At 46.8% G+C, this 24,780-nt stretch overlaps 1 protein-coding gene across 2 annotated transcripts in view; it reads left to right on the top strand.

The window, feature by feature from the left end:
* OPCML (opioid binding protein/cell adhesion molecule like) overlaps window positions 1-14,910 on the top strand; it is a 508,660-nt gene extending 493,750 nt beyond the window's left edge. Inside the window, exons 6-7 of one of the 2 annotated variants that reach the window (XM_047753888.1) lie at window positions 91-242; window positions 14,134-14,910. In XM_047753888.1, the coding sequence (XP_047609844.1) occupies window positions 91-242; window positions 14,134-14,234 (253 nt within the window). In that variant the 3' untranslated portion in view covers window positions 14,235-14,910. The remainder of the gene's footprint in view (window positions 1-90; window positions 243-14,133) is intronic. The other variant, XM_047753889.1, reaches the window with a different exon arrangement.
* Window positions 14,911-24,780: the final 9,870 nt, after the last annotated feature.

The following is a 24,780-nucleotide window of genomic DNA, read 5'->3' as shown; positions in this document are numbered from 1 at the left end:
TGGCTGCTGGATTCATCCGTGGTGTCTGGTGCTCTCCCCCCTACCCCAGCCCCGGCCTGCTGCCTCACTCCGTGCACCTTCCCTCTGCAGGCTGGCTCCCGGCCTGGATGGCATGAGGATCGAGAACAAGGGCCACATATCCACGCTGACCTTCTTCAATGTTTCAGAGAAAGATTATGGGAACTATACTTGTGTGGCCACAAACAAGCTTGGCAACACCAACGCCAGCCTCACACTGTATGGTGAGTGCAGGAAGCCTGGATGCGTGCGGGGCTTGGCTGCAAGACAGAGGTTGGGGTTGGTGGGAGGGGGTTCCAGGGACTCAGGGGAACTCAGGGGACTCATTGGCTTGGCCTGTGTCCATCCATACCGCTCAACCCACCACCCTTAGATATGAATGCAGCCCCTTGTCATTCTCCCAGCATGCGATACAGAGGTGTTTACAAGGTAACTGATGCCTCCTGGTCTCTAGCAAGGGGAGGTTCGCACCTTACAAAAGGGGTCAACCAAATTCTGAACCAAGCTGAACGGTGGTTGCCTGAACAAGAGAGAACCATAGAACAGCTCAATGGTAGAACTGTCTACTGGTCTGAGGGGTACATTAGATCTCATTTGAAGATACCTTCTGCAGTAAGAGTCTATGACTCTAGGGTTATTTTTATCATTTTAAATCAAGTCAGCTGCTGCCATCATGACGCTCACATGGATGCCATGTCACATTCTCATTCGTGGGGGTGAAACAGGGTAGGGGTCTGAGTCCTCATCAAGACGGCTGCTCTGTCCACAGCGGGGGCATCATCCTTCCCATCTGGGTGGAGGGGTCTCCGGAGCCCAGGCCGGCCCCTCGGGAGCCCTCACCCCTCCCTCGCTCAGTTCTCACATTGCTGCATCCACCTGCTCGTGCCACATTTCACCCCACAGCAGAACCAGCTTGTGACAGTCCATGTGTGTGTCCATGTGCATCTGCCAAGACCTGGCTGGAGGGGAGCTTCTGATGAGTAGGATGAAAAGGGGGTCCCTTTTCCTGGGTACCCCAGACCCTGAGCAAGTGTTCAGCATTGACGTGAACTAAACTCTGTCCACCAACCATCTGAAATGTGTGATCTATGTCTTTTGTTTTCTCTCTGCATTGTGTGTGCATTGTGCTGTGTGTGTCTTAGAAATAAGCCCCTCGCCAGCAGTGGCAGGTGGGTAGAGCATGCTCCTTCGTCCTCTGCCTGCCTGAATGCCTGTGCTCTTGACTTTAACCCTCCTCCAAAGATAGGCTTGCCTGCTCCACCTGCCTGATGTAGTGGCAAATAGACCTGGGTGACTAGCCCTGGGGGGAGGAGGGGCGGGGGTTGCATAGCTTAGGTGACAGGTGTGGAGGATACGATGGCTGTCCCTCACACATAGGAAATGTACGTCTCAGGAGTAGGGCTTCCCCTTGAAAAACCGTAAACTCGCCCTGGGCAGTCTTAAAAGGAATGAGTATTCTGCTCTTTCTATACACAGCGGCACCAAGGGGACTGGCCCAGACACCCAAGAGCTTACCAGATGATCATGGGGAGGTCACCTTAGTATGAGCCCAAGGCAAAAAGGGCTAATGACTGAATCCTGAAAACCTCATTTTAACGTAGAAGAACTGGGTCGTTACATATAATGATCATCCTCAGGCTACTTTGTACCAAATATTTATTGGTTTCTGGGCATCACAGGAATACCGCGTAAGATGGGGTAGAGCTCCATTTTATTTATTTTATTTTTTTATTTTTTGTCTTTTTGCCATTTCTTGGGCCGCTCCCGCAACATACGGAGGTTCCCAGGCTAGGGGTCCAATCGAAGCTGTAGCCACCGGCCTACGCCAGAGCCACAGCAACATGGGATCCGAGCCACGTCTGCAACCTACACCACAGCTTACGGCAACGCCGGATCCCTAACCCACTGAGCAAGGCCAGGGATCGAACCCACAACCTCATGGTTCCTAGTCGGATTCGTTAACCACTGAGCCATGACAGGAACTCCTAGAGCTCCATTTTAAAGCTGAGTAGATATATACAAAGAAGGTATATATGTATGTGTGACTGGGCCACTTTGCTGTATAGTAGGAAATTGACAGAACACTGTAAACCAACTGTAATGGAAAAAATAAAGATAATTTAAAATAAAAAATAAGTAAATAAATAAAGTTGAGAAGAGGAGGGCCAGCGGCTTCGTGGCACTGAAGGACGTGTGGCTGGTGAGATGGTGCTGAGGAGACCCAGGCCCGGACCCCTCATCAGCACGGCAGTGTTTGCCCAGCCAGTGATGGAGGGAGGTGTGGGCACATGCGCACACGCACACACGCACTCGCACGCGCGCACTCACACACCAGACGGAGCAGCAGTTGGTGCTCAGCTCCGCTTCCCAAGTGGAACTCTCCCAACCCTCCTTGCCTGGGATCAACCTCAGCCACATAGGAAATGGTGGCTTTTGAATATTCCAGACCTGGCGAAAGCTCTGCAATTGTCACTTTTCACGGCTCTTGATCCTAGGCAGTCACAGGCCACGAGCTCTGCCCGTACTCTGGTGTCTGTGAATGTTCATCTGGGGTCTTGATAAGCCAAGAGGAGAAGGGTGGGCTTGGGGTGCTGCCCTGCCACTGACTCGGCCATCACCCCCTGAGTTGGCAGGGTTGCCCTTGGGGAATATGGCCAACAGAAGCATCCCAGGGCTGACACCTGATGATCCAGGTGCTGGTCCTTCTCCACCATTAACAGGAAGGAGGCATGTCACAGCGGAGAACAAAGCACGTGGAGACGAAGAATGAGACTGCTAGGGCTGCTGCCTAGGGCTCCCCTTAACAAAGTATCATGGGCCGGGGACTGAACAACAGAAATTTATCTGCTCACAGTTTGGGAGGCCAGAGGTCAAGATTAAGACGGGAAGATCTTTCATCTGTTTTCGATGAGGGCTTTCGCCCTGGCTTGTAGGCACCTACTTTGTTCTCAAATGGCTTTTCCTCTGAGCATGAGTTGGGGTAGCAGGGGAGGGGGAGGGAGAGAGAGAGAGACGGAGAAGGGTGGGGAGACAGAGGGAGGGAGAAGGAGAGAAAGAGGGGGGAAGGGGAGCGGGAAAAGGGAAGAGAGAGAGAAAGGGAAGGATAGACAAGGGGGAGAGAGAGAGAGGGAGAGAGAGGGAGGGCGAGATAAGTAGGTGGAGGGATAGAGGGAGAGCATGGTGGAGGGAGATGGAGAGAAAGTGTCAGAGCTTCTTGGGGATTGGTGTGGCTCTGCTTTTTTTTTAGAGGTCCCCCAGAAAGGAAGGAGGGGGAGAGAGGCAGAGAGAGGGGGACCGAGGGAGAGAAAACGGGGTGGGGGGCGGTGCTCCCTGGGGTGTCTTCTTACAAGGACACCAATTCTGTGGAATCGGGGTCCTACTATCATGGCCCCATTTAACCTTAATGACTTCCTTATGGGCCTGTTTCCAAATTCGCATGGGGGGTGGGGTTTAAAACAAATGAAATCGAAGGGACACCCTTCAGTTCATAGGAAAATGGCTATATTGCCCAGTGTGGCCAGCCACCTGCAGTCCATCTCAACAATTAGCCGGTTTCAACCCACTTCCCTCGCCCTCTATCTAACCTGAACGCACTCTTTTAAAGGATAGACTTTACACTCAGAGCCCATATGCTCACACTTCCCAAATTCACACAAACAGACGCCCCCCCCCCCCCTGCCTTTCCCAGACGTGCCTTGGTGTTTGCCCTCAAAGCTTAGTTTTCTGAGGCGCTTTGAACTCTGCACCGTGACCCCCAGCACAACACGCACTCCTAAAAGGCCTCTCCCACAAATGCATCTTTCATCTCTCTCCTGCCTACAGGCACAGAACTAAGGGAAATGGGTGAGAGGGATTTCAAAAGAATGCAGAAGACATGGCTAGGGAGGCTGTGGGTTGCATCAGGAAGCGCTCAGGCAGGCGAGAGACCACATCGGTGGGCAGGCAGGTCTCAAAGATGGATCTGTGGTTGGCGAGGATGTGGGGCCTTGCCTCCTCACACAGCCTCCAGAAGCCACACCCAGCAGCAGTGTGCCAACTCCAAGCGGCATTTCAGATGGGGCCCATTGCTTAGCTCCGGGCCCCTGCCGGGAATGGGGAGGCAGAGAAGGTGAAGAAGGGACCAGCACAGAGATGGGGAAAGCTGGCTCTCCATCCTGACTCTGGTACCAACCCTGATGCTCTCTGTTCCCAGGTTGCCTGTAAAATACAAGAACAGAACAAAACCCACTCCAGGCTTCCTTTCAGCTTTCTCAGTCTCTGTTCTGAATGTGAAAACCCAGGGGAAAATAGAGTGAGAGGCAGATCACCTAAACCCCAGGGATGGTGACTGGGTTCTGCCTATTGAAAGCAACTTGCTGGAAGTGTCCTAAGCTTTACTGAGTCAGGGGAGGCCTCCCTGGGGCCCAGTCATCTGGAAGCTGTGCCAGGTCTGTACTCAGCAGGGGGGGAGGACCGGGCTCAGCCTGCCCCTCAATGAAGCCACTCACTTTCTCTAGCCTCCACTGAGCCCATTCTGCCTCCACTGGCTCTTGAGCAAGAGGCCCCATCCCTCTGTCCTGAGGGTGTGGAGAGGGAAGATTCTGAACTTGATTATATCTGGCACTGCAGAGAGTGTGAGGCATTTAATGAGCCGTGTAAACGTGTAAACGTCTGGATTACTGGAACCGGCAGGGGACAGGGACAGAGAAGGCAAACAAAGCCAGAAAGGAGGGGGTGCTGCGGAGACAAAGGCAGATTTCTCACACATTGTCTGTGACATTGCAGCGACATTAAGAGTTAAATATCAGGAATGGGAACAACTCAGAGGAAACCTGTCATTGCAAATGAAAATGGCGACATATTCTGGGGAAGGTGACAGACATCTGGGCCTGGGATTTTTTCCTCTGGCCAAGCCTCAGCCCCTCAGAGCAACCAGGAAAGCAGCCTCCCTCTGTGGCCCCCGGAAGCCATGAAGGCAGAATCTATATTTTCTTTTGCTAATGACCATTTCTCCAGAATAAATATACACATCAGGCTGGCTCTTCAAACCAGATTTTCTTTAACTAGAGGCAGCTCTGACCAGCTCCTTTCATCCTTCAATCTATGCCGACCTTCCCCCTACCCCCCAAGAGACCTCACTCAGTCCTGCCTCTGGCCCTGCTGCTCCAGGAAGGCATCCAGCCTCCAGGTGGCTCCAGGTGAGGCCCTGGGGCGGGGGTGGGGGTGGTGGGGACAGGAGTTGAGAAGTGAGCCCTCCAGGCTTCACCTCCAGCCCCTCCCCTTCCTCCCTCTGCCCCCAACTCTCTCTCCTGGCTTATAGGACATGATGGAGTGTGGCTCTCATCTTTCCTTTCTGTCTTACTCTTTATCTACCACATCCTACACAGGGATGCATCCCAGAGAGAGGGGAAGGGCCTTCTGTGCCTTCAGGCATCTCACGGAGACTTATCTTCCTCTGTGACACTGCTCTGAGTGCTTTAAAAATGCAGATTTGAGGGCCTTGTCTCAGATCCATTTAGTTAAAAATCTCCAGGGAGGGTCCTGGAAAATGCGCTTTGCAGACAAGCTCTCCCAGGGGAGCTTAGGCGCAAGGGCAGCTGAGGGTCTCTGAACAGTGGCCTGGGAATGCCCAAGTCTGTGTCCCTAGCTCTCACTTCATTCTGGGCCACAAGTTGCCGCATGACCACCCGAATGTCCCATGGAAATGTCAGTCTCTCTACCAGGCAGCCCCCTACTCAAATGTCACCTTATCTTCTTGCCTATCCTCACTACAATTTCTACAGTCATCCTGGCTTTTTCTCTCCCTTGCCCTTCACCCCTGTCAGCCAGCAGCTCCTAGCAGGCAGGCTCTGGCTCATCCCTCACTCACCCCTCTCCCCCGCCATCTCATTCACATGGTGGCCCCCATGCCTGGTCTGACCATGAGATTCTCTCTCTCTCTTTTTTTTTTTTTTGTATTATTGCCATTTCTTGGGGGTTCCCAGGCTAGGGATTGAATCAGAGCTATAGCCGCTGGCCCACGCCACAGCTACAGCAACGCAGGATCCGAGCCGCATCTGCAACCTACACCTCAACTCACCGCAACGCTAGATCCTTAACCCACTGAGCAAGGCCAGGGATCGAACCCAAAACCCCTGACCATGAGAGTCTCTTAACCAGTGGGTGGTTTCCTTGTCCTGGATAATCTCTCTTCCATCTGCCTCCTTGGGGCCCAGGGACCCTTCCAAAGCTCAGAATGGGACCTGTTCACACCCTGCTGAAAACTGCCTCCCAGAAAAGCCCCAAAGAAGACCATTCATGCCCTGAGATCAACCTCCCCTGTAGCCCCAATTCCCCTGCTGCCTTCTCTGTACCCGCCACGCTAGGCCCTGTGCCCGGGACACCAGATCCCACTGCACATTCCAGCCTTGGCAGTACTGACTTCATTCCCTCCCTCCAGCCAGCCATCAGTTCTTACATTTGTGCCTACTATGTGCCAGGAATTAGATTTAGGATTGAGGCACAGGGAGGAATGGACTCCCCAGCCTGTACACGGAAGCAAATAGACAACTACAATAGAATAACAAATACAGGTGCTACACTAGAGGAAGAAGCTACTGGCTTGTAGGTGTCAGCCTGATGTGGCTTTAGACAGCTCAGAACCCTTGGAGGTAGGTACGCCTGGAGCACAGAGAATTTAAGCCACATGACTGAATTCCTTCCCATAGCTAGGACTTCCACTATCGAAGGACACACAGACATGAGAGTTGGCACCCAGGGCTGGCTGACCTTAATCCCATGTTTCTTTCTAACCCATACACCTGTCTTTCTTCCGAGATGTTGTATAGTCACAGCGGGAAGTGTTTGCCCTCCTCTCTGCCTGATAAAATTGCACTCACCCTTTAACCTTCTACTTAAAGATGCCTCATCCATTAAGTGTTTTCTGAACCCCACAGAAGAGGCACTCATCCACCTTTTGGGCTCTCTTGGTAGTTTACCCTTAGGCTTGCATTTTGTTTGTGTTTGTTTTTGCATGAAAGGATGTAGCCCTGTATCTTACAATACTTATGCCCAATAAGCATTGGTTGGATTGATAAATATCTTCCCGTCAATGGGGACATCCCTTACAGCCTCTATACAGGGCGAAACCCTTCAGTAGATAAAGGAAATCCAAATACTGGAAAGGCCTTCCAGCCTCCCCTCCACCCTCAGGGACGCCAAATCACTGAAGCTTTGACACTTGCCCTTGCATTCCAGCCTCCACTATGTCCTTGTTCTAATTTAAAATTTAGGGTCTCCTCCCCCACCACCCCCACTCCGGGTCTTCCTTGTGGGGCAAATGACATTAAACATCCCAACAGACGCTTTAGAAAGACGTGCATCGAGTGACTTCTTCTCGCCGAGACATCAAAAGCTGCACATGTTTGTCCATTTCCTGCTGATAAAGTCTATCATTTTTATTTTCCAAATCCACAATTTAAATCCAGGTGGGAGGGAATGAGTCAGAGAGAAACACCATTGCTTTGGGCTGATGACAGCAGCGTAATCATTTGTATTTTCCCCAACCTGCAAAATGTCAACATATTAGGAAAAAAAATATGCAGACATTTCACATTTCATTCCTGATGAGGCTCCTTGTCACTCCCCGCCCCGCTCTGTCTGAATCACTGACATCTGGCTATTAGCCTAAGCATTTAGCCCTTAACACCAAGTGCCCAGGCTCTGCTGATGTCAGCACACGCCGGAGCTTCTGGTTCCGCACAGACCAACGTCCTGCCTCTTTCAGGCTTGTGATGCACGGACAGATCTGAATTCACTTCTGATATTAACTTCTTAAGCCTTGGGCTTTGTGGGCACACAAAGCGAAGATGGCTGCCTCTTTTGGCCTCTTTGTTTGTGCGTCTTCCCAGAGCCACGAAGCCTGGTTAAGCTTCCTTGTAGAACAACACAGGGCCATGCTTTCTGCTGTAATTAAAGACAATGGAGGAGAAGTTCCCTTTGAAGCAGAATTATGTGCCTTCATCCACGGCCCTGCTGAAAATAGGTTTATGTTTCACCAACAAGTGTTAACACACACATCCTCTAATTAGATTTCCTGGCTCCTCTTTTAATCACCAAGATCGTCATTATCCTTTTGGTTCCTCATTAGGAGGGTCACAGAGTTCACAGTCATACTTATAAAACCCATCCAAATTTCAGAACAAAACTGTATCTTCTTAGACTTCAGATGCTGCCTTGATCTCTCTGTGCCATCATCAAGTTCAACTTGCCTGTGGGGTTTTTTTTTTCCTCTCTTTTCTTTCCTTAATGTGATCACCCTACCACCTGCTACACCATCTACTCTTGCTGAAGAACCATGCCCTATTTTCACTGCAATTATGGGAGGGAAAATGATGACATTTCAACACCTTTCTTGCGTATAAGGTACCCTCTATCTTTAAGCTTTGGAATCTCTTGCGAGGCAGGCTCTCATCAGTCCGCTGATATATTTGTCCAGGAACTTTGTGCTGAGTTGGGGTACTTTGATTCTCTACACCTTCTCCTGCCAAGGGTGATCAGCCAGCCCTTGATCACAGCAGCTGACTCCTGCTTCCAGGAGAGCTAGGCCTGCAGGTTAATTCTATGTTAAGCCCTCAACCAAATTTGCTTTTTTGAAATCCATGCTGTGTAATATCCTGAATTTCGCAAAGTAAGCAGCCTCTCCAACGTGGAACTTGATTTTACTTATTCTTTTGTTTACCTCTTTCTTTATTTACCTGTGTCACCTCTGCTGGGCCTCCCGCATAACTATGAAATCTTCCCTCTGGCCCTGAGTGCATGTACCGATAGATAGATTGACCTTTATGATATATATCGGTTCTGGACTTTATCTCTTTATTTCTGTCTCTTTATCTCTTCTTTGTATATGCTGAGGACTAACTTATTTTGTCTGCCTATCTGTCCCCAAGGTATTGTCATCGTTGTCATTCATGTTTTGTGGCTTTGTATCATCGTGGGCTTTGGTTTTCTAAGATGCTCCACTTCAGGCATGAAGGCAACAAGATGCTTTGAGCATTGAGGGGGAGGCAAGAAGGGGGCTTATAAAGAGGGAAAGGGCATAATTACATGGTCTCACTTTCTGTTCTCCCCCCCCCAACAATATTTAATCAAGGCTGATGTTTCTAATAGCTGCTCTATTGGATCAGCCATTGTTAACCATAAATAAAGATTTCTTTTTTTTTTTTTTAATTTCTCGGGCCACTCCCACAGCATATGGAGGTTCCCAGGCTAAGTGTCTAATCAGAGCTGTAGCCACTGGCCTACGCCAGAGCCACAGCAACACAGGATCCGAGCCGAGTCTGCAACCTACACCACAGTTCACGGCAACGCCAGATCGTTAACCCACTGAGCAAGAGGGATTGAACCGGCAACCTCATGGTTCCTAGTCAGGTTCGTTAACCACTGTGCCACAACGGGAACTCCCAAATAAAGATTTCTTAAATGTGGCACTTGCCCGCAGAAAGAGCTAGGCTTCTAAATGGACTTCCTCAGAACAACTGGCCTTCCTTGGGAAGCCTTTACCTTGGATTGGAGCTGCTTCAGTTCTTGTCAGAAGAGACTGGTCACTCGCTTGCTAAGCCAGAGTCACCTTTGCTTTCAGTTGGCCTTTAACAATGCCGTTGGAGAACCCAGTATCCACAGCATCTCTTTACTGAAAGCAGGATTCCACCCCCCAAAAGATGCTACTTTAGAGACAAGCAGTTATGCCCTGGTTCTCATTCACCGGATCTTTATCCACCCTTTACTGATACTCAGTGATTTTATGTATCGTCTTAACTGATGCTCAGAGCAGCTCTGAAAGGGTTGATAAAACCAACTTCCCACACATTTTATACAGTAAAAAAAAAGCTGGAGTTCCCATCATGGCTCAGTCGTTAACAAATCCGACTAGGAACCATGAGGTTGTGGGTTCGATCCCTGGCCTTGTTCAGTGGGTTAAGAATCCGGCGTTGCTGTGAGCTGTGGTGTAGGTTGCAGACATGGCTCCAGCCCGTGTTGCTGTGGCTCTGGTGTAGGCCAGTGGTTACAGCTCCAATCGGACCCCTGGCCTGGGAACCTCCATATGCCGTGGAAGTGGCCCTAGAAATGGCAAAAAAGACAAAAATAAATAAATAAAATTTTAAAAAGCTGTTTCAGAGAAGTTGAGCGCCTTGTTTAAAGTCATCCTGCTAGTGAGTAGCAGAGCCAGAATTCAAATTCAATTCTCCCCGATTCCTAAAGTTAGTCCTATTAGACTATCCAATAGGCAAGATGCTCCTGAGATGAAAGAGATATTGAATTATTTTGTTCCAAAGGGCTTTCTTCTCAGAATCTGTGAGGGCTTACAAACTGTGTCTGTGTATTTGTTTATTGACTTAAAGTAGAACAGAGGAATTCTAGGTCCCATTGGAGGGTGGGCTGCCTGGAGGCAGAGGCTGTGTATCTCTTTCTTTCTGAAACAGCCCGGCACATGACTGGCACCAACACACCCTTGTTGAGTGGACGGTGTGGCTTCTGGGGCCAGTGCAGGCTCCATTTCCTGGTAGAAGGTGTGGAACTACCAGGGTAGCAGGTCCCATGGTTACATGACTACTTTCTAGCAGGCACTTCCCTCCAATCCTTTATCCTGAAAACTCCCCTTACGCATACTCTTTTCAAGGAGAAAATGGAAAATGCTTTATCTGAGGTCACATAGTTGGCGAGCTACAGAGTCAGGATTTAAACCCAAATGGTCTGAAGCCAAAGTTGGGAGTGCTGGTTGCACAGCTTTAGCGGTCAGTGACTTTACCCCAAAGAGTTTAGGGCTGCAAAGATAAAGCAGCAAGGCCCAGGTCGGGTAGATGCACAGATAATCATGGGGCCCCATTAATTTGCTAAACAGCTTCAGTGCACTGCTTCTTCTGTGTTAAAACACAAAGAAACATTTACCTACTCAGGTGAAGACCTTGGAGGCATCCAAGGAGCCAGGCATCCATGGAGCCTGTGGGAGAGCCCCAACCCACAGATTCTTTCCCCGCCTCTCATTTCCAGTAGAATCAGGGTTACTGAGAAGATGCAATTAAAAAATCAGTTCATCACTGATGGCCTTCGTCTTACATTTCTGCAACCTGGGGTGTGTATGTGGATGTGAGCCACTCTCTCCCTGCTTTGAACAAAGCCAAGAGCCTTCCTGTTAGCCCTTCCCTGTACCAACATTTGGCCCAAATGCCAAACCTCAAGTGTGTTCAGGATCCATAGGATGAAAACAATGCTAGTTTTAATCTCCATCATAGTAAATTAGATGCACTCCTTGGCCGGAATAGCTCAGCCCTTTCTCAGACCTTGACTGGCCAAAGGCACTTGGGCAATAAATTGCCATATCATCGGATGCTTAAAGCAGGACTTATCATGCCTACTAAAGAATGAGGCTTCCTGGAGCTGCAAAGAAAATGAGGCCACAATAGATGAGGCATTAGGGTCTAGGACTGTTTGGTGCCTTCTTGCTGTGTCAGGAGAAGGTGTGCTGAAGTGTGCAAAGCCAGAGCGGCAGTGGTTTTGTACCCAATGGAAAAGGCCGTCTGGCTGTTCCCCAGCTGTCCCTCATGGTACCAGATGCAGAATGTCCAGTCATTCAGTAACTCAAGATGCTAACAGGTGAAGAGCAGAGAGGTCAGCAAGCCCAGCCTCCTCCCACATTGCAGGTGGGGGAACCGAGCCTGCAGAGGAGCTGTCACTCAGCTGGGAAGCACAGAGTCATGTGGGGAACACTTGGCTCCAGATGGCCCAGCCATTGTTCCTTTCACTGCATTATGCCGTGGTCTCTGAGAAACGTGCACCAGGGATCGTTTTCAATAGAGTAGAATAGAGCTGTGATAACCAAGGCCATCAACCCTGTAGACAGAGGGACTCGGTTTTCCTCCAGTTCTAGGTGTATTGTCCTGTGTAGCCACACTTAAATGCTCTGTGTGGCAGGGTACTTAAATGCTGTTCTTCAGTCCTCCATCTATAAAATAGGAACACATAGGGTATTAGGACAATTAAATGGGTTAATATATGCTCAGCATTTAGAGTCACACTTGCCACACAGAGAGCACCGTATAAAGACATGTTATCACCACCTCGCAAGTGGGCTGAATGGACTCTGTGTCTACTGAGACCCCATCAGGGTTCACCCCTTGGAGCACCCAGCTGAAACCAGCTCTGTCTATAAACTGCCTACCTGGTTAGCATGACATCTTTCCACAACCGCCTCCTCCTCTCTCTCTACCTTGCACTATTTTTTGCTTTGCCTTCCTCGTGCATGCCTCCTTTCCTTTTGGCTTTAGCTGCATCCAACTTTGCGCTGGTAGCATAACAGCTACAGAAATGCTAAGCCCACTGGAAGAGCTTAGAATAAAGCGAGGACCCCTGAGGACCCCTGTCTAGCATGGAGCTCATTCAGTTGTTTCTTAAGTTGATATCAATACAGTGAATTAGGCAAAGACACACACACGCATATATATTTTTTTGTGTGTATATATATATATATATATCATGCACACATATAACTAGCTAATATACATGATATATATGACATGTACTTTTAGAAACATATGGGTCTTACATACCTGTGCTGCTCACTTCCTTATAAACTGTTAAAAAATCTAAATCAATCATCTCTTGCAGAAGACAGTATAGAGACTTACCTTGAGCTTCAAACTGGGCCTTTTCCAACTCAGTGCATTCTAGGCCACTATGATTCCTTAAGTTAGATGCCTGGATGCAAGGGGGCCCCTGAGTCAGGCTACTTTCTATAAATATTTAGGAAACCTTCTTGGGGATCACAGCAATGGGCTGGAGCCTAGAATGTGCCCTTTTCTGTGGACATAAGAAAAATATAGAAAACTATGAGTAAGACTCTCAAGCTCTATAGTAAATATGAATTTTTAGTAAATAAGAGAATTGCAAATGAGAGACAGCAAAGGCATCCTGGGGAGACTGCTAGAGTGGGAACAGTTGGATGCCCACTGCTGAAGTGAGAGACCCATACATCCCCAGGCTAGTAGTTAGCATCCCTGCCTGCCCAGCAAGGCGTAGACCACACCATGGGGTTGAATAGCAAGCCACATGGCCTGGTCCTGTCTGAGGAGACTCTGCACCACTGAGGCTTTTTCATGTAGTCCTGTTTATTTCCAACAAGCCACTTTCCTACTAAAGAAGGCAGGGAAGCCTTGACTGAGGAGGCACAGGAGGCATGCAAGTCTTGCCTTTGTCATCAGGGTTGCCCCTTGGGCCTGGCTTAGGACCCTCAATTCTAATGGCCTGCCAATAAAGGTGACAGAGGAATGTAGGGACAGACCTGAATCCTGGTCCTTCCCCTTGGGTCCCAGGGACAGGGAGGGCAAGCCCAGTGCCTGGGGTTTGTCTGCAAGGTTGCAGAGGAAGGGCAGGAAGAGCACTGGCGGTGCTGTGGGCTTATTTCACAGGGGATCGGGAGCATGTCCCAAAAAGCCTCGGAGAAGGAAGAAGAACACTCGAGGGAGGACCCCACTAGGCAGGTGGCCGTTAGGTTCAGGGATGTAGTGTCCTCTTCAGTGCCTTTGGAAAGGCATTACTTGCTAACTGCTGGGATAAACTCACTTTACAACTCTGGGTGGAATATTTATTCTTGCTCAGCTGCTTCAGGAGACGCCTCGTCTTTACCCCCACTAGTAGCAAAGTCGACCACATCAACACCCGGACACATGTCTCACAAAATCTCCCCTCCCCTCCTTCCTCCTCCTGCTTCCCTGTGCTTGGCCACGCTCCTCCCCTCATGCCTGTCCTTCCCCTCCCACCCCTGTCTGCCCTGGACCTCATTTCTGAGGATAGAGCACAGGTAGAGGCAGTTACAAAGGCCCTGCCCTAAACTATCAGCCAGGAGGTCTGACAGAGGGTGTTACATCCCATCTACCTCTTTATGTTCTCAACCCCAGTCCTTGAGAGCAGGCTGTTGTGGTCCAGGCAGCCCAGTGATAAGCCCCTTTGAGATTCTCCCAATGGGCACTTCCCGTTTACGCAGGCTGGGAAGGGTCAGTGGTGGGGCAGGTGCCCAGAGAAGCCCGTCTGTACAGTGCTTGCCACGGAAGCGGATGGTGCCCCCTGGGTGTGCTAACGGGTCTCTCTCTTTCCCCTACACAGGGCCTGGAGCGGTCATTGACGGTGTAAACTCGGCCTCCAGAGCACTGGCTTGCCTCTGGCTATCAGGGACCCTCTTTGCCCACTTCTTCATCAAGTTTTGATAAGAAACCCTAGGTCTTCTGAGCAACGCCTGCTTCTCCATATCACAGACTTTACCTACACTGCGGAGGGCAAACCAGTCTGGGCTTCTTTTTTGGCTTTTTGTTTCTGTTCTTCTTGATTTTATTTTTTTATTTTTTGGTTTGTTTATTTGATTTTTCTTTGCCAGTTTGAATGAGTGGGGCTGGGGGCGGGGAGGGGTGGGCAGGGTTCTGCCATGTGTAGGATAATCATTCATTGGTGTGTCCAAAAAATGGAATCTGTTCCTGCTACCTTGGCCCTTCCCTTTCCTCTGCTCTCCCCATCATCATCGCCACCAACCACCACCCCCGCCCCATCCCAACCATAAGTTCCATTTGGGCAAAAAAAAAATGTGCCTCATGATAAACACCCTGAAGACACAACTTGACTTACAAGGTAGTGCACAGCAAGAATTATATCCAAGTGTCCTATTATCCGTGTCTTATAAGTTTTGGATCATTTTCCTGATTATAATGTACATATCCCTCCCTCCAGGTTTATTACTTTAGGGTTCACGTCCTTTCTTTCTGGGAAATCATCTCTCTCTATACATAAAGCACATTGCCATCTTTTCTAGCTATTCCACCCTATTTGCTTATCAGTGATAGGGGTTCAAGATTTGGGGATATGCACAAAACCCAAAACTAAGAATTTAGAAGTGACAAAAAAAAAATGGAAAGGCATTTTGAGGTTAGTACTTCTCTTTTAAAAAATGCACTCTAGTTCATAAAAAATGATCCTTAGATGCCTGATTATTTCAGTTATATCAAGCTCTCTATCAAAATAATCATGCGGTCATCCATCTCCTCAACTGTCTGATTTATCGCCCCATCTAATTTTCTACCCACCCATCTTCCTCTCTTGCAATCTATTTACTTTATTTATCAATCTATCAATGTAATTATCTAACACTTCTTTCTGTTTCTTTCCCCACTTCTCCCTCTCAATCCATCACCATGTTAATCCCCAATCATATTATGTCCGTTCTCCTGGATTCATTTCTCCTCTACCTTCCGCAGACACTGGCGTCTTCAGAATTACCTATCAGCTTCTCATGTGAAAGCCAGTGCTCTCACAGGCTAACAACCTAGAAAAGCCGCATGTCACGGACTCTCTGAAACGTGCTACCCATCTACCCAAAGCAGACGCTGGTAACAGATGGACCAAAGCAGCGATGGAATCATCAGTCACTCACTATCCCCAGAAGAGGCTGTGTTTCCAAACACATTTTCTTGGGAAGCAGATCAGCCTTGGAAAACTGCAAATTGTATTGTGTTCTTCTTCCTCACTTGAAGGCCCAAGGTGCCAAACTTCACACGTCTCTCAGCCTTTCAAGAAAGTGCCATGTCAGGAACCTGGGGAACTGTCCTGAATAGCAGGAAAGTAAGAGAGAAACCACACATGTGTCTCTGCAGCGTGAAGAGAGACATCCATCTGAGCAGGATGACTTCTGCTATCGTCTCCTCTCGGTTCCCGTTTGGGTTTAATCTGTGTGAAAACTATCCAGTAAAAAGCTGATGGAAACCAATTACATGGCGGGTGTGTTGACAACTCTGGTATTTGTTTCAGGAAGCTCTTCCGAGCTGAGGGCACTTGAGCAACTGACTTAATTTCCAAGCACTTGATTAACACAACACAGCAAACAGAAGGGGAAAGTGTAAGTGACACAGTTTTCTCTGATACAGGCTGCTTCCCTAGTAGCTTGGAGAAAGAATGCCCTCAACCCTCCATGGTCTCTGCAGACCTGGCACACAAAGAGCTGATCTGATCTTTCTGTATCATCTTCTGGGACACGAAGGACTCAGCTAGCAAGGGGTCCTGCAATGCAAAGGGATGAGATTGGAGACCATGCAGGGCTGTGTTCTTGTCCTGTGCAGTTGAGAGGATGAGAAAGAAGCACCAACCATGACTGTCTCACAGACCCGCCTGCAATGGCTAATTCTTTCAGCTCCACAATCTTAAACATGATAAATACAAGTTCCATACAGATCCGTTCCCTCAATGCTTAATTAACCTTCTTCCTCCAATAGAAGTGGCCTCATTGTTTTTGTCCATTATGGCACATGAACATGACATGCTCAGTGGGGAAACACACACGCACACACACACACACACGCACGCGTGGGCTGTGTTGGCATACAAAAAGCTAGGCACTTCTGTGAGAGAGCTGGTGTGAGTGACATTAATATTACATTTGCCAGCTGTAAACAGACATCTGCATTTCCTGTGAGCTGCCAGTAGCCAGATTTGGGGAATATAAATGATCTTCCAAATCAGCCTGTGGATCCCCAAGTTCCAGGAACAAGCACGAACAGGCACAGAGGCAGAAAGAAAGGTTGGACATCAGAGTTTCAGATCTGTCTCACGCTGAGAACCTGGAGCCGGGCAGGTATCAGACGTGAGAATTAAATGTGTCATGTGCATGTTCTGCTGAGAACACATCTGTGACTTTGGAGGCAGATCACAGTGGTGGCCGTGGGGAGTGGATGGTTTTGGAGAACTTAGTGCTTGAAGTGGACAAGCTGGGTGTGTTCTTCATGCCAAGACTTGACCTAGAAGGCATCCCTCTGCCTCTTGCCAGGAGGATACCAGAAATTTCCAAACACAAGGAGCCTGGGGCTCAGAGTCACTATGGAAGGTGTGTGGCTTCTTCCACTGGACACCAGGAAACAGTCTGGTAGTTACCTGTGGCAGCCATGTTTCAGAGGAGAAAGTCCTGCCACTAAGCCTTACCTGTCTGGGAGAAAGAAAACCCTACTTCATAGCAGACTGACTCCAGCTTCTGTGCTATTTTGGTTGCTCTGGTGGGGCTGGCTGTGTAGGACAGCAGGTGTTAGCCAACATTTGAAGCATTTAAAGCAGCAAACACTTAGACAATCAGTGCTCACTCACACTCTTTCTATTTTGCATATGGCGGGTGGATGAATAGGCTTGCTGGAGAGATTTTTTTCTCACGGTGCTGATGATGGTGGGGGAGTGTTAGGGTAAAGGAATTAAAAAATAGCACGTCTCTGAGAACCTACAGCTCTTCTCGGGTTTTGCACATGGGGAGGAAACCAAATAAGGCTTATCAGGAGTTTGGGTGAGAGGAGTTCAACAATGTGGATTCTCTGAAACCCTCCCCCTTCCTAAGACAAAGTCACTATGTATTTCCACCAAAGTAATGCCAATGGAAGTGCCAGTGTGAAGGCCCTGGCCAAGCTTGTTTTTCAGTAGTTTCATGTCAAGTGCCTGATACAGTCTTCTGCAAGTCTAAGCAAGTGCGTTTAGTTTTTCTCATTCTTGTTTTAACTGGGGGAGGGAGGCCATACAGGCAAGTGGAGGTCAAAACTTGAACCTGTTTTATGCAGATGGATTATGCCTGGCTGTTCTGCTATAGTTGAACTCAACGAAACAGAAGAAGAAGAGAGGCTTTGTATCAGAAAGGAGCCTGGGGCCCTTTCCCCTAAAACCTCAGCCTCCTGCTAGATAATGCCTTTCACAGGTTGGGCAGTTCCTTCCCAGAGCCTGGGTGGGAAGTGTGCTCTGGGATTCTGGAAATTCCACAACGGAGGATGAGGTCAAGCATCTGTGTCTGCATTGATCCAGTCTACCTGCTTTCCACATGGAGGAGTTAGCGAGCTCTCCTTACACTGGGAAAACTCAGCAGAAGTGTAGAGAACCTTCAAGTGGGCAGTCCTTCTCGAAGAGCGCTTATCAAGGGCATTGCTTCAGAACTGGCTGTAAGTGGGTGGGAAGGCTTTCTCTGCGGTTGAGTGTGGATGTCATCGGTGTCAACAGTAGGAGGGGAGGAATGGGGTGAGAGAGTGGGCAATGTTATCTTTTCCAGCTGAACCCCGAGTCCTCAGTCAGAGGAAAAAAATGGCTTTATAATATCACGAACCAGCCCTCCAAAACTCCATAGAATTAAAAACAACCAAAAAGAAACAAAAACAAATTTGAAAATCTTTGGAATTCGAGAAAGTAGGGAAGCAGCATTAATTTTTTTTCTCATTGGCAAAATTCTTCTTTGCTCTTTTCCTCCAAAAATGAGAATCGTTTGTTTTCATGTTGCATGAACCCTGTCCCTCGAAATGTATACTCAACTGAATCTCCACCTACTATTCAAAACTTCCCTGTCTTTTTATTTTAAGACAAATAAGTTTGGGCTGTTGCAGTAAAACTTCACAGGTGTGTAACTAGGAAGGCGACATTTTCAAAAAGATACCATGTGATGAGAGCTGCTAATGATCACAAACAGCCAACAAATCAAAATGCCTATCTCATTTTCCTCATTTCTGAAGAGAAGAGAAGTAAATGAAAGGAAGAAGAAATAGATGTGCAATTAAAAGACACGGCAAAAAGATAGAGCAGACCCAGTGCAATCCAGCCTTCAGGTGCAGGATGCTCGCCTTCCAAGGGAATGTGGAGTGGACTCAATTAGACACGATTGTCTTCATCCTGAAAGTAGTCAGCAGAGCCTAATTTCCCATATTTTAAAAGACATTCCATTTTGTTTCTTTCAACGGTGCCCTTTGAAAGGCACACAGTTGTCTTAGTTGTTCCACGACACTGAGTGGGGAAAGAAGGATGGTGAACCCTTTACTCTTTTTTCAGGGCCGCGTTCTGTGCTATTGGCAGATTTATAATGATATTGATCATAGCAATGATAAGTAATAATAACTGCCCTTGTGTTAGTTAAAGGGAGCATTTTTAATCATTCAGAACCTTTTGTGACATGTAAAGTGCAGTTGTGAGGAATGTGTGGGTGTACGAAAATGTATCTGTCAAGTTCAGAGTCTTCTAGATTAAAAAAAATTATACTTATCAATGGTGCCGTTTTAGCTGTGTCAGACAATGGGTGTGCACATGCTCACAATTATCCTTCAATGAATCTATGTTCAAATGCTTTAAAATTTTATCAGATGATACAAGAGTATAACTTTGTCGCCTTTTAGAGGTTTTTTTTCCCCCCTTCTATTTGCTTTCTTATTTTTTTCCTTCAAAAATCAATGAAGACTTGATTTCTGTCAATAATTGTATTAAGGGTGAATATACTACCTGAATTTTGTGCATGTTACATTGTAGTTGTAACCTTTTCTAATTCAGGATGAATACGAGATGGTTGTGATTGTGCAGTGTATCAATAAAGTTCAAAGAAATTTGTAACTTTTGGGGGGGTTGTTTATGAGCACATCTCATTGAGTAAGTATCCAGGAGTGGGGAGAAGCTGGGCAGACTCTGCTTCTCCTGGGTGTGTGCTTTAGGCTTTAGGAAGTAGATGCAATCAAAACCTGAGTTCTCTCTCTCTCTGTCTTTCTCATGCACATATGCACCACATGCACACAAAATACTAGGCTGTGTAGACAACTTCACATTACAATTGTATATCACATATCCATGCCATTTACAAGTAATATAAAGTGCAAATAAGCAGTTGCAGCCTCCAAGTCTAAATTATGCATTGGCTTAGGCTAAAGTCAGATGAATAGTTTCAAAAGAAAGAATGACCAGGTACTGCTCAGTTTATGCCCTCTTAACAGTTCCTATGGCTTGAGTCCATTGAATCAAGCACACTTTAACAAGAGTAAGTATAAGAAAATATGGTGGCTGTGACATACATTTATTCTTAAAAGCACTTGACATTGGATGAACTGTTCCACATCTTAGGTTTACTGCAGCATCCGTACGGTAATAACATGAGAAAGACACCTTGGGGACCAACTCCATTCCTATGATTGTCTTTCCTAAAACATCTTTTTCTTTCCATAAAATGCCCATTTCTCTACCTCCCTCTCACAGCCATCCACTCTTCTGAAGGAATAGTTATGAACCTCTTTCTTGTAACCCAGCTTCTCACCAACCATGTGTATATCAACAGATCCTCCCGAGCTCCGCCATTGAGTAGATGTGTGACCTTGGACTGGAAGCTTGACATTGCTTGTCTTTTGTTTCCTGAGCAGTTCCATTAGTGAATTTACACCCCTTGGGGTGCTTGATCAAAATTCCTTGGAGTGTTTTATTTCTCTTTCAACCATGGGATTCCTCGAGATGGTCCCCAAATAAAATGTAGACCAGTGGCCTGATTTGGGACGGCAGCCGAGAGTGGGTGATGATCCTTCTGTGGATTATATAGCTTTTCTGACTCAGACCTCCAGCTGGAGTGATGAGGCTTATTTCTTACAGCTTCCTAGGTTGACACAACCTCATCCCCAGCTTTCATGACTCTCTCTCGCCCATAGGGGATGGATCCCAGATAACTTGATAGACTAGATCATGTTCTTTGTAAATTAAAATACTAAGGGATCGAGACTGTCCAATTTCCTCAGACTCATTGTAAAATCATGACCTGTCAAGAAAACAAATTTCCAGCTCTAATGTCTTAATGCCTTTAGTGCTCCCTGTCACCCTCTCCTTTTCTTCTTCCTTTTAATCATCCTCTTCTCATCCACACCTGACGCTCTCCTGCTCCTGTTCATGCCACAACATTTACCCATTCATCTGCTCCCCTGCTGGCATAGACATTTATTGGTCTTTCACTTCATCTGGTTACTCGGCTCCATCAATCATCGATGTACCAATTTATTTCTCCATCAGCTAACCACTCACCTATTCATTCACATATTATTTCCTCATTTATCTAACCCTTATTCCATCTACTCACTCATGCACCTCCCTAATATGACCATTCCCCACCTATTATTTTAAACCATCTATCCATTCTTCACCTGCCAATCCATCCAGTCAGCATCCTCCAACTAGCCTTTAGCAGATATACCTATACATCAACTCACTTCAAGGTAATGGAAATCTTTGCTGTTATCTCTCCATTCTGCAAGGGAAGCTTTATCTAGTTATTCTTAAGCACAGCAGCTAAACGGTAGGATGCATTTTCATTATCTTTGCCCAAAATGCACCCTATTAAAAACATATACATAGAGAAGTGCTCTAGAGAATTAAGGGCATATTTCTTCCTATCAGGATATATCCCAATAGGCAGAGGATAGAGAGTTGGGGGTGCAGTGGAAACACCCAGATGAGCAGATGTTGATGTTTAACTAACACTAGGAATGCAGACAAGCAATGAATATAACAAACAACTGAGGAAATAGACAGGAAAGACCTCCACTGGCAACCATTCTTTCTTTTCTGTTTGATTTTCTGTTGCATAAATGACCCATTTTGATGAAGATTAGAGGATGGACTAATCGGTACCAAATCCTATGATCAGTTTTAAAAACCAACACTCTCCAGTTACAAATCATGCTCCCTTTTTTTAACATGTTCATTTGTCCATTAGGAAGCTCCCCTTCCCCCTTAAGTGTTTTTCAGTTATTCATTTATTCATTCATGCATTGAATTTAGAAAAGAACTCCCTTAAGGGGTTCATATCTAAGATGTGAAAACAGCTGTATACAAAGAAAAAGTACAGTATCATATTGTGACCCTAAGGTGAGAGATATGAGCAGGTGGCTGCAGAGGAAGCAAATTTGGGGAGATAACTTGGAAGCTTCCATCCCCTGGCCCCATTCCAGGGATTCAGACAGCTAATTTATGCAGTGGTTATACTGAACAGATAAATCACTACATAAGTAAATGGGGCATCAGGACCATGGGCGTTCATTGTTCAAGTATTGACTGGGAGAGTGAGGAAATGTTGTTGGAGGAATAAGCATCTTGAAAGAGTTAAAACTCTTAATGTCCAAAAGGCCACAATGTGGTCTTGGTGAAATTGCTGACACCACCTCCAGGAGAAGGACACATACCATCTAGAGAACATCAAATCTTGTTAGACTATGAAGGTATTTTTTATGGGGGGGGTTACCAAGCATTTTTCATTGGATCTCAAATCTCCATGAGCCTTTCTGATGAGAGGAAGGGGAAGCGGAAGCTGGAAGCATGTGTGGAGCTGAGACTTGAAGGGTGGGCTGCAGAAAGAGTGATCTTATTGAATGGTTTCCTCTAAACTGAGCTTCTCCAGGTAAGACCTGACTAAAACTCTGGGATTTAGAATGAAATGCATGAGCCATTAGCATTTAAGTGTTTAACAGCATCTCATTTCAAAATAAGAATATTTTTAGTTCTTACTGGTCCATTATTTGCTATGTCCTGTAAGACATAGTTGCTTCTATTTAGTGCCAGTTCTTGAAGTATTTTCTCTTCATGTGATCCTCATTCTGGACTTAAGTCTTGCCTTCATTAATATGGTGGGAATAATACTCACCTCAGAAGACTGTGAGAATTTTAGGTGTAATGGGTAAGGGTGTTTACCATAGGACCTGTTACACCTTGGTTGCAAAATAAACATTTTTTGGAGTTTTTTTCCCTCCTATTTTTCCCTCAGCCTCTCCTTGATGTTCCTACTTGCTTGATCTTCTATAAGATATAATCTCAAGGGTGTATCCTTCAGAAAATGAAAACAAAATATTTTCTAAGTGATTTTTCTATTGAAGTTTAAAAAGAAAAAGAAATCTCTGAGTATTGAATTAATCAAGGACACAAACTTAGAAAGTGAGACATTTTTTGGAAGACACCCTAGAGGGATATTGAAAAAAACAGAGAAAGTTAAAGTTAATTTTCAACCTAATTAACGTATATCGATAGCTATATATATATGAAAGTACTGAGGGTACAGACACGAGAGACAGAAGATCTGTCCAAGAAAATCCCAGTCCAGTGATGGATTTTAAATGGTAGCACAACATGGTAGGTAGCATCAAGGGTTGGCAGAACCCAGAAGAGGGCACAGAGCCAGACGGCAGGGCTCAGCAGTCACTCCCAGAAGGTGAGGTACCTGATCTGAGTCTTGGAAAGGAAGAAAGAATTAGCCAGGGCAAGGGAGGGGAATGACTAATGGTAGATGTTCATCCGTGATGAATCTGTGTAAGTATGAGAAGCATTGCAATGTCAAGACCTTCCGAGTGCAGATTGTTCCATGAAGCATGAGGATAGAGGTGGTGCAGCAGGAGATAGGAGATGTCTGCAAGAAAGGCTGAGAGGTTGGGACTTGCCCTAAAGGAGATAGGGGAGGTATAGAAGGATGGAATCAGAAAAGAGGCCAGATCATATTTGCTATTTAGAAAGATCTCCATGGCAGGAGGATGGATTAACCTGCATCGGTCAAGCTTGGAAATGATGAACATGTTAGGGGTCATTAAAATAAATCAGTTAAGGGATGCCAAAGAGTAACATGAATCAAGCAAGTTGGGGTGAATTTTAGGAGGTGAATCAAAGGAGAAGGATTGGGTACCTCGGGTGATGGAGAATGGAAATAGGAGGCATATTCCGGGTTTCTGAGTCAGCCAACTGCGAAGGAGATGGTACAATTCTATGATGCTGGAAATTAAGGAGGAGGGGGAGGTCCCTTCCAATTTTTGCTGTATTCATTCGCAACCATCCTTAGAACTTCCAGGTGGAGGGATTTAAGCACCATCAGCATTTTCCTGAGTCATCTAATTATATCCTCATCATCTACAAGGAGTGACTGATTTCCTTCCTTTCCTCTGCCTCCCACTTGAATTCCATAGGAACGCAAGCTCCCTGGATCATCTGCACATCATTTATCACCCTCCATTTCCTCTGTGTCTTGATTTTGTCACACAAAGACATTGCTCATTGTGATAGTAGGGGAGAGAGCAGTTCTCTGATTAGGCAGGTCAAGAAGTAATAGATTTAAGTGGGAAGGGGGAAACGGCACAGCTGTCCCACCACCCACACGGGTTCTGGCAAGTCTCACACTGAATGCAAGGGGCCAGAGCACTATCCACTGGATGATGGGAGAATAACTGGGCAACGAGAATTCATCTCTCATATGTGTTAGAGTCAGGCAAGTCCTCTTTGTCTTTTTACCATATTGTTTGATGCTCACTTGCTTGTAGAAAACATTTCACAAAGGTTTCTAAGTATTCAGACCTCATCAGAGAGCTGGTTCTGACTAAGAAGAATACATTTATTTCACTTGAATGTTTGAAGAATATGGAGCACTTTTAGCTCTGTTCGTCTTTTCCCCACTGATCCCGGAGAGACTCTCCTAAAACTAGGAACAGCTGACTCTCAGCAGGAAGCACAGTTCTGCTGCATCTCCAGGCAACATGGTTTTCTGGGTGGTCCCATCAGTATGTGTCAACACACAGCCACGTGAGCTGAGCCCATGTGTGTGCTGCTCTGAGGTGAGATAGCAGGATCTGCCCAGTGAGGAGAACAGAGCTGAAGTCTGATTCTGCTGTGAGCTTGCAGCAAAGTCCTGACAGCCTCGGTTTCATCGTCTGTAAAGCATCGGATGGGAAGGGCAGGTGAGGCCCTGACCAGATTCTTGGCCCAGGGAGGTGGCCACGCAGTGAGGTTAACCTATTCACCCTCTGCTCTGTCTTTTCCCTTTTCCAAGCCACCCCCAGATCTGCCACACATGAATGTCGAGAAGATATTGTGAGAGGAATGGCTCTGCTTAAAGACATCCTTGGAGCTGTCTTTAGGATCACAGGAAATCAACATCTAGAGCTCCTGGCAAAGTATCCATCTCCCAAATGTCAAATAATATCCACTACCCTG

This window comes from Phacochoerus africanus, chromosome 11 (genome assembly GCF_016906955.1).
Source record: "Phacochoerus africanus isolate WHEZ1 chromosome 11, ROS_Pafr_v1, whole genome shotgun sequence".
NCBI lineage: Eukaryota > Metazoa > Chordata > Mammalia > Artiodactyla > Suidae > Phacochoerus > Phacochoerus africanus.
Note: the sequence above shows the minus strand (reverse complement) of the source record. Positions and strands in the feature narration are given on the sequence as shown.